Genomic DNA, 16,672 nt, shown 5'->3' with positions numbered 1-16,672 from the left:
GACATGTCCAAACTATGGCCCTCCAGCTGTTGTGGAACTACAAGTCCCATCATGCCTTGCCACATTTTTGCTATTAGGGAATGCTGAAACTATGGCAAGGCATGCTGGGATGTGTAGTTTAACAACAGCTGGAAGGCCAGAGTTTGGACATTCCTGGTCAAGATCATTCCAAATGTAAGGGTGACCAATATATTGATTTATTATAGGTCATCAATACTCCCCATCGCTCTAATGTGTACTCAGCCTTAGAATTAAATCCACACTAAGTAGTTTCCAGTGAAGAGGAAGCAGCAGATTTACAATTGTAAACAATTTTTCATGGTTTATCAGAGGGTAACCCAAAATGGAGTGTTTTGAACTGAACATAATGAATACAAAAAGCTCATCCGAAAAGCAAAATGTAACAATTTTGGTGTAAAAAAAAAACAATTTTAATTAAACTTTGAATCTAAAATTCTAAATTGAATGTTCATTATGCAAACCTTTTAAAGAGTCAGCTTATTAGAAAAAGGATAGCGCATAAGTCAGGCCTGGCCAACCTGTGGCACATCCCAGCATGCCCTGCCACAGTTTAAGCAATGCTGTGACAGTGTATGCTGAGATGTACAGTTCCCCAACAACTGGAGAGCCACAGGTTGGTCAGGCCTGGCATAGGTTCTTCGAATCAGTCCTCTTGACACCAGTTAGATTTTCCAGGTTCTCACAGAATCATAAGTGAATTAATTCGGTCCACCAGGATCTATTAAAATGTTGGTACTGGTTATACTATCACAGCGCCCATCGCATCGCGATGCGATATCGGCCGAAGTTCTACAATGTCATATAATTTTAAAATTGTATGGCATACAATGCCATACAATGCGATGGGATGCGATTATAAATTGTATAAGCACCCTAATGGGTGCTTACAATGCTTAAATGCATCCCCAACGTCACCCCCCCCCCCCCCAAGTATAAATGTGAACCCGAAGCGTGGCGAGGGGCGGCGGTACGCGTCCTACGACCTTTTCATACCCCCCACTATCAACGTCGGCGTGGAGTTGATTTTATAAAGTGTGGCGAGCGCAGCGAGCCACCGAGCACAAAGCGTGGCAAGCCCCGCGAGGGGGCGCGGATACCTTCACAAGTACATGCGTACACGCGTCCTCGCGGGCTTCACAGGTATCCACATGCGCTCGCCACGCTTCGGGCTCGCTGTGCTCGTCACACTTTATAAAATCAACTCCACACCGACGTGGATAGTGGGGGTATGAAAAGGTCATAGGACGCGTACCGCTGCGCTCGCCACGGGTTCACGTTTATATTTGGGGGGTGGCGTGGGGGTGCTTATACAATTTAATATCGTATATTGGTCAAAATCGCATCGCATGCCATCGGGTGTATGGCATGCGATGTGATAAAAAAAAAAAAAAAAAAATGGGCGACTAATTATCGTGGGCGCCGTTCTAGTACACAAGTACCAAAATGTTAGGTTAAGGGGCGTGACCTAGCAGCCATCGAGGGTAGCAGCAAATATACTGCACTCCCACACTAAACAGCACAAAGGGGGCCTCTGGTACGACTACCACACTAGGGCTCTCCTGCCCGTCCTGACTCCGGTGGCGGGCGCCTGCGGGGTCCGGGGACCAGTCTGCGAGCTCCGTGGGTTTGCAGCCGGGCCTCAATTTGCGGAGTTACCCGGGAATCTGGCTCCGCGGCGGGAAGACGCTGACGGAATAACAGTGAGGCGGTGGGCGAATGGCCTGGAACTCCCCAGGTGCTCCCTGGATCGGCAGGTAATAGAACGGAGAGGCTATTTGAGACTCCCCTGGCCTAGCAGATCTCTGCTGTGTGGCGGCAGCGATACTGGTTGAGGCAGCTCCAATTCCCTTTCCCCTTAGGGGACTATACTGTGGAATCAGCACTTGGCAAATGTCACTCCTCACCCCAGTGAGACTGCCAGAGGACTCCCCTGCTCTCCTGCAAACAGAGTGAGACACCTTAGCTCTGTCAGCCTCTCCACGGAGCTGATCAGGGCAGCAGGATCAGCCATCTTGCCTGCTCAGCATATCTAGTAACAGCAACCACTTACCACGCAGCATCTATCCAGCAACCCAGTGTGCTTTTATGTGAACCAACCAGGGAATAGAATTGAATAACATCCCTCCTTGCCAGATTTTATACTGTGGATTGCACCTGTAAACTATCAGTGAGTCAGGACTCTACGACTCCATCTGGTGGCTCTAGACTATATCACTATGCCACACATTCTATGCCTGCTGAAAATATGATCTGACCTAGCGTGTCGTCACCTGGATATGTAACAGCTCACCCTCATATCACCATTGCTCCACATTCACCTGCTAATCTAATGTGACGCCTCAGACCTACAACACAATGGCATTGTATCACATACTTCTACTTTACTGTAAACGGCAATCGGGACTCCATCCCCTCCTCTACGAGTGGGATGCCTTCTAAACGCAACAAGGGAGACCTCCCAAGTAGAATTCATGCAAATTTGCCATTGGTTATATAGCATAACACAATCCCCTTATAACATCTATGTAACCCCAAAATACCTTTGAGATTTACTCTATAGAAATGATAGTAAGGGAGGAATCAGTAAGTGGTATTTCTGCATCATAGACCTACATTCACCTCAGAAATTGAAGGTCTTAGTGAAGTGGGAATCAGATCTCTCCTGCTCGATATCAAATGAAGAGTGGCAGGAAGTGTTCTAGAATTGTTTCCATGGGCGGTATTCAATGTGAATACCTGCGAGGTGCAGCGAATCCTTTTTTGGATTCGCTGCACATTCGCCACGTTCCGGAGCCGGCGGGCTCCGGTATTCAACGAGTCAGGGGCAGCGAGCCCCTGACTGGCGAATATGAGCTCCTGCGGCGATTGCCGCAGGGAGCCTCAGGACGGTGCCAGGCAGAGAGATGGTAGTCTCTCTGCCTAGCCCAGAGCTTTGTGGGGGGTTAGGTGTGCTCCCCGGGTGCCAGGCAGCACAGGCTGCCCCCCCCGGGGTTGCCAGCAGGCAAGCGTATATTCACTACACACGATCAAAATGATCGTGCAGTGAATATATGAATATGTAATGAGCGGCTCCGCTCTGGCGCCACCTGCTGGATGCTGTGTAAAAAAAAATAAAAAAAATAATAATATTATTTTTAAAATTAAATATATATTCATGTGCTTACAGCACATGAATAAAAATAGCATGCCCCTCCTCAGAATAAAATTCCTGATTTTTTGACACCAAATGTAAAAAACAAAACACTTTATTTTAAAAGTTCACATTCCACTTCACCATAAAAAGATAGCGATTGCTACTCGGTGAATCATGGTGAAAAAAACCTAGAAATGTATTCGCCATGTGGTCATTGAATAGGGTGATTCACCGTTTTTGACAGAAATTCGCCAAACAGCACAAATTCGCCATAAAATCCTGGCGAATCAGGCTCATTGAATACCGCCCCATGTGTTAAAATGCATATCTCGTATTGAACATTGCTATAAACTGCTCCATCAGTTGTACCTCACCCCTGCCAGGCTCCACTCAATCTGGCCATCTCACTGAAATATGTGCTAGCGTAATTGTGGTGGCGTTTGCTCCCCAACTCATATCTTCTGGTACTGCCCTAAACTCGCACTCCTCTAGACGGCAGTTTTCACCCTCATATCGGACATCCTAGGTTACTATATACACCAACTGCCCAAACTGGCACTGCTACATATTTATTTTGGGGCTCTGTCCCCACTTTTATCAGCAGTTGAACACTCGGTCCAATACCACTACGAATATGAAACTGCAGGTCTACTTTTCACTGGTAGCCCTCCCAACCAAGCTCTCCGCTGGTCCACGTGGAGAGCTTGTAGATCCCTTCACCCGTTAAAATAAGCCCCCTAACAGCCGTCTTAAGAATCCCTACAAAGTAAGTGGCTAGCTGACATGACCTCACCATATACCCTCTTATAGTACAACAGCCTAATGTTTCTTGTACCCTGTATCTATATGAAAATGACCCTGCAGACACTCCCTGATATAATGTCTTGGTGTTTTATACAGTGTTACCTCAATGTTACATTGACAATGATTTGTAACTAACTATGTGTTTGTATCCCTATTCCCCACCGTCCCACCCTTCCCCTTTTTCTATTTTGTACCCTTTTCCTATATTTGTTTCGCAAAAAAACTAATAAAAATCTAATAAAAAAAAAAATGTTAGGTTAGGTTAACTGACATTCATAATTTGGAAACTCACTACAATCTTTGCTAAATTGCTGTCTCCTTGGCCTGGGCATTCTCATCCACCTCAATTTTGAGACCATAATGGATTACAATTATTCCACAACAGAGTAGCTCCCACTTCTTTCAAAACTGCACTTAAGAGGTCCAAGTACAGATTATCTGGCAGCATGGATGTTGTAATGGTTAGCTTTACTGCCACACAACAGCAAGGTCACTTCCCACCATGGCCCTAACTGTGCTGAGTTTATATATTCTCCACATGCTTGCAAGGGTTTCCAGGCTGTTTCCACCACAACCCAAAAATATATTGGACGATTAAATGGCTCCCAAAAAAATCAACCCTAGTATGAATGCATAAGCGTATCATTGTGATAGGAAACGAGTTATAGGGTGCGACTGCATGAAGTTCTACACCTAAAAAAAAAAAAAAAAAAAAAAAAATCGACGTGGCTAAGGTGGACAGGGTCAGAAGGTCAACAAGCATTAGGTCAAAATGTGATTTTCAATGTTTTTTTGGTCAGAAATGTCGACAAGGACACTGTATTCGGCATACTACTTTATTCTCCCACCACGCAGTAGTGGATGGTAGGGCATGAAAGTCCGCAAACAATTTTTTTTTTTTTTTTAAACTCATGTCGACCTTCCCATTGTCGGCCTTCCAACCCTGTTAACATTAGCCATGTCGACCTAAGCCCAGTTGACCTTCATAGGGGATAGGGTTGACCCAATAACCTATGCCTAGGAGCAACCTACTGCAGGAGTTCCTCCTCACCTCTTGGCTGTCTTATCTTGGTGGCTTTCCCAGCCAATAAAACCCACATCACAGGTGGCAATAGAACTAACAGTAACCATCTGAGAAAATTAATATGTTTGGAGTGATTAATGCGTGTGTGGGGCCACTTGAAGTGACCAGACCCACAAACACTAAAGACAGATTCACTGTTGATTTGAACAATTGGGACTGTAATTAAATTTAATTATCCTCGCCTTAGTGATTAATTAGAGGAAGTAACAGTATATTGTCAAGTCAAGCATTTAAATGAACGGTGTTACTAGTGTATTGATATCAAAGTAACTTGAACCGCACTATTGTCTTGCATGTACTCCGACTAATCAATTATAGCAGAGCTGCACTTGCATCTGCGGACATCTAAATATAATTTTATGAATTCATTATCGTCTATTAAATTGAATAAGATTAAGAGTGTCATTTTCCTTTTAGCACGAGAAGTCTAATAAAAGTTAAGTTTTAAATTGATTCACCAATACATCTGAAATTGTTTATTTTCCAAGAGTGCGCCCAAAAAACACATTTGCTTCTCTGTTTGCATCTTTGCAAACAAACCCTTATATATTGACCTAATAACCATATACCATAGGGAGTATAGACTGGAAGCTCCATGGAGGCAGAGACTGATGTGAATGGCTGAGGAATATGTGCGCTATATAAATAGCATAACAGACGCTTACAATGTGTTGCATAAAACACTTTGTATGCAACTAATGTGCAGGTAACTGCAGTCTTACATCAGTCTCTTTAATATTCATGAAGGTGGCAAGACCTGTTACACTGATACTTCATTGCCATTCACCAGATTTCAAGAAACTCCCAGTAACTCCAAGTAGCATGTGACATCTACAGACATAGCTCAACTTTGAACACCGCTAACTAATTTTCAGGATTGCAGCTCATTCTAGCCCTACTGGGGTAACTAGACAAAGATCAGGTGATCATATAAATGACAGACTGTTTCCTTAAAACTTCAACATTAACAGGTTGAAAAGGAGCTCAAAACCTTTAAGGACTCGACAAAAAAAAAAGGTTTACTTTGATTTTCTAGCACAAAATTATGTGGGTGCAAAGGGAAGTTGTATATGTATTTTTATTAGCAATATCTAACCATCTGACATAAGGAGGGTGCAGCATACCTTTCAAAAATGCAATGAAGCATAGTGTTCACTTTAGGCAACAAAACTGCTAAAACAGCCGGGACTATGGGTCCCCACCACAACATGACTAGCTACCGCATGCATGTGCACAGCATCTATTCACTCACATTAGTGACGGCGGCATCCCGGGCCCACTCACATTAGTGACAGCGGGGGACTCAGAACTCAAGCTGCCCTCTTTCCAACTCTGTGCTGCCGTGATCCTGGAGGGATCACTACATGGCTACAGGCAAAAGGGTCATTAACACCCAAAGCTAGTTCACTAATACCCCTTTTACACCGCCGAAAAATCCGGGTCAGCGGCGGGTCAGACCCGGATCCTCGGCGGTGTAAATCCCTAACGCCGTGTCCCTTTACACGGGACTTCTACCCAGGTCCTGACCTGGGTAGAACACGACTAGGACCTGGATAGAGGGCGGTGTAAATGGGAACGCCAGGTCGGATGACCCGGCTCCCATTTACATGAATGGGGAACGTCCAACCTGTGGACCGCAGCGTCCACAGGTTGGACGGATTGTCAGTCTGACACTGACAGCCGGCGCTGCTGTCTGCTATACTCTGCAGACAGCAGTGGCGGCGGGGGAGGGAGATGAACGGATGCCTGTGTGCGGCATCCATTCACCTCCTGTCCAATGGCAGGGGGGTGCGCGCGGGGACTGGGGGCAGCCTAGCAGCTTACCTTAGTGTTGGGCTGCCCCCAGCAGAGTTCCGGGTACGGCGGCGTCGATCGGCGCTTGAAGATGACATCACGCTGTCATCTTCAAGCGCCGGGAAGGGTGTGCGGGCGTTTAAGCCCATCCGGTGTAAATGCCCCTAAACGCCGGCTTCAACCAGGGTCCAAAAAGCCGGGTGCGACCCGGCGTTTTGGTCTAAAAGGGGTAGAAATCATACACATCAATTTTAATTAGTTTACAATGCAAACATTTAAAATGTATAGTCATTTTAATAAGCATGAAGTCAATGTAATAACCCTTCTAAATATTTAACAGTGCTTCCAAACTCAAGTCATACAGAACCTTACCTTTTGGAGCGAGGTGTTCCAGATAACTTTGCCTTTTCAGAAGAACTCCCCTGAAACAATTCAGAAGAATCCATGTTAGCATAGCAAATTAACCTAAAAATGCAAAGACCATACATACAAGCAAGCAATTTACACATAAAAATTAAAAAAAAAAAAAAAACTGAATGATTGGCACAAACATGCTGTTTCCTAGTCCTTGGTTTCAGCAGTTCCCCCATATTTTATTATCAATATTTTCCAACATATACAAATTCTGTTCTGCTTTACACTAGGAAACCATGAATAATAAAAACAAAATTGGGTAAGAACAGACCGTTATAGGAGGTATGAAGGCACTGCCGGCAATCATCTCATTCATTAAATGCCTGTCCTTCGCCTAAATGAATACAGCCAGTGCAAGTATAATCAGTATACAGATTGCAATTAAATCTGCTGATCATGGGCTAAATTTATAGTAAACATAAGTTTTCTTAAAAAAAGTGTCCTTCAAGTAGTTGAGAAAAATGCAGGATATTGTCTGCTTTCACTGATTTAAACAATGTTTTTTCTTATGCACTAACTGCAGCTAATAAAAAGGGATTTTTTTAAGAACTACCGTTCAAATCCCTTTCTCTGATATGGTCCTGGTGACACAGCTTCACTTTGGGATGTAGGAGGGTCAGCAGGAGCCAGGCACCTATCCTAAAGCTTTGAGAGAGGCAGGCTACTCCCATCGCATCCCAGAATCCTCAGTTCAACTTTCAAAGCCACTGGAATACATTGACTCAGTACAACGCCTGAACATCTTATTTATTTACAGTTTCTTATATAGCGCAGCAGATTCCGCTGCGCTTTACAATAGTAGACAGTGATAAGACAAACTGGGTAACAACAGACAGACTTGGAGGTAGGAGGGCCCTGCTGCAAGCTTACAATCTATAGGGATATAGGGGGGAAACATAAGGACAGGCACCAGTAATAGCATAGCAGTTACAAGTCCAGAAGGAAAGCTATATAATACATAAGTGCCTCGGAGGGTTATGCATGTAGAACTTAAATATGATAGGCTTGCCTGAAGAGGTGAGTTTTCAGGGAACGCTTGAAAGTTTGGAGACTGGTGGAGAGTCTTAATGTGCGTGGAAGGGCATTCCATAGGATGGGAGCAGCCCGATAAAAGTCCTGTAATAATGAATGGGAGCTAGTGATCCGTGCAGAAGAGAGACGCAGATCTTGTGTAGAGCGTAGTGGTCGAGATGGGAGATATTTTGTGATAAGTGCAGAGATATATGCTGGTGCAGTATGGTTAATAGCTTTATAAGCAAGTAGAAGTGTTTTATATTGAATACGGTAATATACAGGCAACCAATGGAGGGACTGGCAGAGCGGATCAGCAGACGATGAGCGTCTTGCAAGGAAGATCAGCCTAGCAGCAGCATTTAAAATTGATTGCAGTGGTGAGAGTCTGTTCTTGGGAAGACCAGTTAGGAGACTATTGCAATAATCAATGCGGGATATAATGAGTGCATGGATAAGAGATTTGGTAGTGTCTTGTGTGAGATAGGGTAGTATTTTGGATATGTTTTTTAGATGCATGTAACATGATTTGGAGACAGATTGAATGTGGGGAAGAAAGGACAGTTCAGAGTCGAGGATGACCCCTAAGCAACGAGCTTGTGGGGTAGGGTAGATTATAGAGTTGTCAACAGCGATGGAGATGTCAGGATGGTAACTGTTCTTAGCTGGCGGGAATATAAGTAATTCCGTTTTGGAAATATTGAGTTTGAGTTGGCGACAAGACATCCAAGACGAGATGGCAGAGAGACAATCAGAAACTCGACCCAAAACCACTGGTGACAACTCTGGGGTTGATAGATAGATTTGAGTATCATCAGCATACAAGTGATACTGAAATCCGAAAGAGCTGATTAGTTTGCCAAGAGAGGAGGTATAGATTGAGAAGAGCAGAGGACCTAAGACTGAACCTTGCGGAACTCCGACTGACAGGTAATGAAGAGGAAGTAGAGTTAGAGAAGCGAACACTGAAAGAGCGATCAGATAGGTAAGATGTGAACCAGGAAAGGGCTGTATCATTAAGACCTAGGGAGTGTAGTGTTTGTAAGAGAAGAGAGTGATCGACGGTGTCAAATGCAGCAGAAAGATCAAGAAGAATAAGTAGTGAGTAATAGCCTTTAGACTTAGCCGTTATCAGATCATTCACCACTTTAGTCAGTGCTGTCTCAGCGGAGTGTTGAGAGCGAAAACCTGACTGAAGTGGGTCTAATAGGGTGTTTGAGGTAAGAAAGTTTGTGAGGCGAGTAGACAAGTCTCTCCAGTAGCTTGGAGAGGCATGGGAGCTGAGATATAGGACGATAGTTAGAGAGAGAGTTAGGGTCAGAATTCTGTTTTTTTAGAATAGGAGTTATCACTGCATGTTTGAGCAGAGAAGGAAAAGTACCAGTAGTAAGAGAGAGATTGCAGATTTTAGTTAAGGTTGGAATAATCACAGGAGATAGATTTTTAATGACTTGCGCAGGTATAGGATCGAGAGGAGAGGTAGTAGAGTAAGAGGATAAGAAGAGTGCGGATACTTCCTTTTCATTTGTGGGCTCAAATGAAGAGAAAGTGCCAGAGGGTTCAGATGGGAAAGAAAGAGGGTTAGAGGTTGTGGAAGAGCATACCATTTCATCTCGGATGTTATCAATCTTGTCCTTAAAATAGGAGGCAAGTTCTTGTGCACTGATGGTAGCCGGTGGGGGAGGGTACAGAAGAGACTTAAAGGTGTTAAAAAGTCGCTTAGGGTTGGTGGCATGAGAAGAGATGAGAGATTGGTAGTATGTTTGTTTGGCAGTGTCCAAAGCATTGCTGTAGGAGTAGTAGCTAGTTTTATATGCGAGGAAATCAGTCGTACTACGAGATTTGCGCCATTGGCGTTCTACTTTACGTGACTGATTTCGTAGTTGTCTTGTTGTTTTGGTGTGCCACGGTTGGCATCTAAGCCTACGTGGGGTGTAATGGGTAGCTGGAGCCACGTCATCAAGGGCTGTTTCAAGAGTCTGGTAGAGGTGGGAAACAGCAGAGTCAGGAGAGGTAAATGTAGAAATTAGTGAGAGCTGTTGTTTCAGGGAGGTGGTAAGTTGTGGAAAATTAATTGCATTAGTATTTCTGCGGGTTAGAGTAGGCTTGCATGATTTCAGTGTCAGTGAGCTTGGGGTAATGGAAGAGAGTGAGAGGGTAATGAGATTATGATCAGAGAGAGGGAAGGGAGGGTACTTGTTTCCTAGAACGGCCACAATCGTGAGTGATCGTGGCTCTTAATTAAGGGACACGATCCTCACGATGTGGCCGATTTTTTACACTTTTTTCACTTTGATTGACAGAAATCGGGTCAATCGGTCGGTCGCGACCAATTAAAATCGGCCGCGATGCGACCGACCGATTGACCCGATTTTTCCATAGACTTCAATGTTAAAAAATCTTTTAACATTGAAATCGGGAGGATCTTGTCGGTCTTGTGCCATTATAATGGCACAAGATGAGATGGACTTGATTAAGTCCATCTCACATAGGGAAAAATGTTAAAAAAGGTGAAATGGGCCAATATGACCCATTTCACATTTTTTATGTGCCCGCCATTACCCCACGATAGACGTCAACCCGAAGCGTGGCGAGCGCAGCGAGCCCGCGAGGGGCGGCGGTGCGCGTCCTCCGACCTTTTCATTCCCCTACTATCCACTAGGGCGTGGAGTGAGAATAGAATAGTGTGGCGAGCGCAGCGAGCCACCGAGCCCGAAGCGTGGCGAGCGCAGCGAGCCCCGCGAGGGGACGCGTATACCTGTGAAGTTAGACGCGTCCCCTCGCGGGGCTCGCTGCGCTCGCCACGCTTCGGGCTCGGTGGCTCGCCACACTATTCTATTCTCACTCCACGCCCTAGTGGATAGTAGGGGAATGAAAAGGTCGGAGGACGCGCACCGCCGCCCCTCGCGGGCTCGCTGCGCTCGCCACGCTTCGGGTTGACGTCTATCGTGGGGTCTAGCCCACTTAGTAACATTTGTGGGGGCAATTGAAAATAATCAGGTGAAAAAAAAAAAAAATCGGGTGAAAAATCGGTCGATCGGATCGGTCGCATCGTATGCGACCAAATCGCATGCGATGCGATCGATCCGATTTTTTATCTTACGACCACAACGATCTAAATCGTTGTGGCCGTTCTAGGAAACAAGTACCGAAGGGAGTGTTAGTAAAATCAGAGACTGAGCACAGCCTGGTGAAAACAAGGTCAAGGCAGTGGCCTTCCTCATGAGTAGAGGAGTCAGACCACTGGGAGAGGCCGAGAGAGGAGGTTAGAGAGAGGAGTTTAGAAGCATGCAAAGATGGTGAACTGTCAATAGCAATATTGAAGTCACCCAGGATGACAGTGGAGATGTCAGAGGATAAGAAGTGGGGGAGCCAGGCAGAGAAATCTTCTAGAAATTGAGTTTTGGGAAGCCCAGGTGGGCGATAGATAGCAACAACACGCAGAGAGAAAGGGGAAAACACCCTAATATATATCTTATATGCACAAACATTAACTTTAACCATTTTAACATGACAACTCATGAAACGGCAATACTTACTGAGCGTAAAGGAGGGATCGCTGTGTCACCAGGACCATATCAGAGAAAGGGATTTGAACGGTAAGTTCTTCCAAAAATCCCTTTTTCTCTTTCAATGGTCCTGGTGACAGCTTCACTTTGGGACGTTCCAGAGCCAGTCCTTTTAGGAGGGTACGCTCAGGTTTGCAGTTCTCATCACTGCTCGCCCGAATGATGCGCCCCCTGAAGCAAACTCATGGAACCTATAGAATTTGGGAAAAGTGTGAACAGATGACCAAGTGGCAGCTTTGCATACTTGCTCAGCCGAAGTCCCATGGAGCACCACCCAAGAGGTAGCAACTGATCTGGTGGTATGTGAGTTTATCCTGGCAGGTACAGGCCTACCAACCTTAGTATATGCAAAAGAAATTACTGATCTCAGCCACCTAGCAATGGTCTATTTAGAAGCGGGCCAGCCAATCTTGTGTACATAGTACAATACCAGCAGAGAATCCGTCTTACGGAAATCCTGAACTCTGTCCACATAAATGCGCAAGGCGCGAACATCCAAGTTCCTCAATTTGTCTGTTTTCTTGAAATACAGGAAGAACAATATCCTGATTTAAAATGAAAAGAAGAAACCACTTTAGGCAAAAAATGTAGGAACTGTTCTCAGCACAGCCCTATCATTATGAAAAATAAGGAAAGGCGGCTTACAAGACAATGCTCCCAATTCCGAAACTCTTTGCAGAGGAAATGGCCAACAAAAACGTTAATTCCCAAGTTACAAATTTTAGGTCAGCCGACCTTAACGGTTCAAAAGGAGATTTTTCTTTTTCTTTTTGTTTTGAAGAACCTCCAACACCAAGGACAAATCCCATGGTGCAACAGGTTGGTGGTAATTAGGCTTTAACAGTCACCCCTTGAAGGAAGGTTTGAACCTTCGGAATCATAGCCACTCTTTTTTGAAAGAAAAATTGACAAGGCTGAAATTTGAACCTTGAGAGACTGAAGACTCAGTCCTGATGAAAAACAGTCTTGTAGGAATTCAAGCAGTTTAGCCAACTTGAATCTGGCAGTGTGAGCCTTCTGCCGCTCACACCATCTAATATAGGTCTTCCAGACCCTGTAATAATTTGCTGAAGACACAGGCTTCCTGGCCTTAATCATAGTATTAATCACCGCCTCAGAGAAACCGTTATTCTTCAAAATGGCGGTTTCAATAGCCAAGCCATCAAAGTTAGTCGCGCAAATCCTGATGAAGGAATGTACCTGGTCTTAGAAGGTCTGGTCGTAGAGGTAGACGCCACGACTCTACTGACAGACTCTGAATGCTGGAATACTAAGATCTCCTTGGCCAATCCAGAGCTATCAATATGACAGCAATCCCTTGGGATTTGATTCTCTTCAGAACCCTGGCAAGCATCGGAAAGGGAGTGAAGATGTAAGCCAGACTCCCTATCTACGGTACTGTCATAGCATCCCCTGCTAACGCCAGTGGATCCCTTGTCCTGGAAAAGAATCTGGGTACTTGATGATTGAACCTGCACGCCATTAAATCCACCTGGGGGGGTCCCCAACGAGCCACAATCTCTTTAAACACCTGTGGATTTAACGCCCATTCTCCTTCCAGAAGCTCCTCTCTGCTCAAGACGTCTGCTACCACATTCCAAACCCCCGGAATGAACACTGCTGACAAGGCCGGAACATTCTGTTCTGCCCAACTCAGAATCTGTGACACTTCCTGCATCGCCATCCTGCTGCAAGTGCCTTCTTGATGATTCAAGTATGCTACCGTCGTGGCATTGTCTGACTGGATTCTTATAGGCAGACCCTTTAACCTGTTCTCCGTTTGGGATAACATTTTCCAAACTGCTTGAAGTTCTAATATATTGATTGGAAGAGAGGATTCCTCTCTGGTTCACAGACCCTGAAGTCTCAATTCCAGAACAGCAGCTCCGGCATCTGTGGTCACCACCAGCCAATCCCATGTCTGGAGAGACCGATCCCCCTGAAGGGTGTCTACGTCTGTCCACCATTTCAATGAGGACCTGGTCGCCGATGTCAGTTTCAAAGACTCTGATTTCCTGGTCTTTGGGTTCCCCGACCAACAAGTTAGAACGTCCCATTGAAAAAGGCGAGAATGGAATGACTCTGGCATTTGACTCCGGGGAAAAAAAACTCAATGTAAATGAGTGTCCATTAGAACTCCCAGGAACTGAATCATTTGTGATGGTACAAGTTGAGACTTTTGAAAATTTAGATCCAGTCGTGATTCTACAAAAACAGAGTGGCCTCTGCCAAAGTCCTGTCGTACCTTTTCTGCCGACTCTGCTTTGAACAGCAAGTCGTCCAAATAGGGGATCACTATTATTCCCTTTAGTCTGAGCGCTGCAGCCATAACAGACATGATATTTGTGAATACCCTCGGAGCCGTAGCCAGAACGGAGGGCAAAGCTTGAAACTGGTAATGCAAGCCTCCAATTGCAAAACGTAGGAGACTGCAAATGGGCACGTCCTGAATGTCCATTGACACCAAAAATTCTCCTTGGTTCAAGCTCAATAGAACTGACCTCAGGGAATCCATCTTGAAATAATCTACCCATAGGCAGAGATTTAATGACTTTAAATTCAGTATGGGTCTGAAAGATCTGTCTGGTTTTGGTACTAAGAAAAGAATGGAGTAAAAACCCTTCTCTCCCCCTCCGGCGGTACCGGGACCACCACACCTTTTTCTAAAAGAGACTGGGCAGCCCCTAATAGGGTAGTGGTGTAGGTAGAAAAACGCTTTGGTGGTAAGCTATGAAGCTTATTTTGTATCCTTGAGAAACAATGTCCAGGACCCAAGGGTCCCGTTCCAGCCAAGGCTCAGGAGCCCTAACACTGCAGGAGGCAACCCCCTCACTCTGAGGACAGATAGGGGAGTCTCCGGGCAGTCATGGTGAGGATTTTACCCTTTACCCGGGTGATATTTCCCTCTGTAAGATGGTCCTTTAAATGATGCACCTCCTCTAGGGGAGGGACAAAAGGACGTCCGAAAGCCCGAAAATCTTGAGGCCTGCTTAACCGATGGGGCAGGGAGAAAGGTTAAAGGAGAAGAACCAGAAGAATGTTGGGAAGATGATATAGGTGTCTGTGAAGTAACAAATACATCTCTCTGCTTATCCAACAAGCCCACAAAAGCTCCGTCTGCTGTGTCCCCTGAGTTTCAATACCCATGGGCCTCATAGCTGCGCAAGCAGGGCACAAATGCCCTTGTTCTGTTCAGAGGGTAATTGAAGTGCACAATTTCTGCACGTGCTGAAAGGGTTAAGGGCTCCCTCCCCCATGATCACAGACTGCTCTTCTGTCATGATAATAAATCACAAAGTGCAAAATGTCAGGTGAAAGTACCAAAGCTAATATATGCAGTACTTATCTGTCTGAGTTCCGGATGCCTTCTCCAGAATGCAGGGGGGGTAGCGCAGCCCAGGAGAATCAATCACTCAGCCAGATACAGAGTTTCCGCTCCGCAGCCAGCTTCTCCCAAAACGGCGCCAAGCAGAGTGAGGGAAGAGACCATCTGTCCCTGCTACAGTTGGGTCTGCGGATCTTTGGTGCCAATCTACCCCCTGTAGCCGCTCCCACTGCAGATTCTCCTATTCCTTGTGCTTTCCCTTGAAATGGGGATCACTTGGAATTGCCCGCAGGCCCTGTAGCAAGCTGCTGTCTTTTTGGTGGAAGAGCTCAGCATTGCAAAACCCCATGTAAAATGGCCATCGCCATAACGGAGCGCCCATCCCCCATGATCCCAACCTGCGTGGAGCCGGTTCAGGGACACCCCGGGGCCCAGGCAGCCTCTAAAGAGGCTGATAGCGCTGCACAGAGAGACCAGACAGTGTCTCCTCCGTGCACAGGACGCGCTTCTGTCAGCTCCTGCTGCCCTGGCAGTGTGAGGATTCGAATAGAAACCTCACACTCTGTCCTACCTGACTAAGTGTAAAATTAATAAAATAAAAAACACCTAATCTATCTCTAAATCTTCGGCTGCTCAGCAGCCTCTTCAGAATTGCACCCACTCCGGTGGGCACCTAAAACTAACTGGGGATTCTGGGATGAGATGGGAGGAGCCTACATCTCTCAAAGCTTTAGGAAAGGTGCCTGGGTCCTGCGGACCCTCCTACATCTTAAAGTGAAGCTGTGTCACCAGGACCATTGAAAGAGAAAAAATAATTTCTAGCTAAGTCAGTGTTTCTCTACCTCAGTCCTCAAGGACCCCCAACAGTGCACGTTTTCCAGGTCACCCGGCATTTTAAAAGATCACAGGTGGGGAAAATTATTTCACCAGTGATTCTGTGTTGAGACCTGGAACACGTGCACTGTTGGAGTTCCTTGAGGACCGAGGTTGAGAACCACTGAGCTAAGCGATTCAATCTCAAGTTAGCTACACAAGGAGGTTGTTTAGTTTTATTTTTTGTGGCATTTGTTTTCTAACTTAGCCAATTAAGTACTATATCTTCTTGCCTGCACAGTCTATTTTTCTATTAGATAGACTAAATGGGAGCGCCTCTCTCACCACCGGCGCCAGCATGGTTCCCCTCTCTTTGGTGGAGAGATGATCGAATGCAGCTGAAAACCATTTAATCTCGATTCAATTTCGAGTACATAGTCAAAATCGAAATCGAGAGCTATGGGTGGTAATACAGTGCGATTGCCTTATTTTTAGATCCAGATTCGATTGAATCACACAGCTAGTAAACCACCTTTGATTTTGACAATATAGTACAGATCTGTACTATATAGCCTTGCCTACAGAGTCTGTTTTTTTATTCTATATACTAAACGGGAGCACACATCGGGATCGAATGCAGCTGAAAACAGTTTGATTTGATTTTGACTAGATAGTGAAAATCAAATCAAAAGTTAAGGGGCGAT

General features: G+C 45.4%; 1 protein-coding gene across 3 annotated transcripts in view; it reads right to left on the bottom strand.

The window, feature by feature from the left end:
- Positions 1 to 16,672, bottom strand: part of ATRX (ATRX chromatin remodeler) — a 171,534-nt gene that overhangs the window by 118,750 nt on the left and 36,112 nt on the right. For all 3 annotated transcript variants that reach the window (XM_083159237.1, XM_083159236.1, XM_083159238.1), the window contains one exon: positions 7,209 to 7,258. In XM_083159237.1, coding sequence (XP_083015363.1) covers positions 7,209 to 7,258 — 50 coding nt within the window. The remainder of the gene's footprint in view (positions 1 to 7,208; positions 7,259 to 16,672) is intronic.

This window comes from Crinia signifera, chromosome 9 (genome assembly GCF_055691185.1).
Source record: "Crinia signifera chromosome 9, ASM5569118v1, whole genome shotgun sequence".
NCBI classification, from domain to species: domain Eukaryota; kingdom Metazoa; phylum Chordata; class Amphibia; order Anura; family Myobatrachidae; genus Crinia; species Crinia signifera.
The sequence above is the reverse complement of the archived record's forward strand: the minus strand, read 5'-3'. Positions and strand labels throughout refer to the sequence as shown.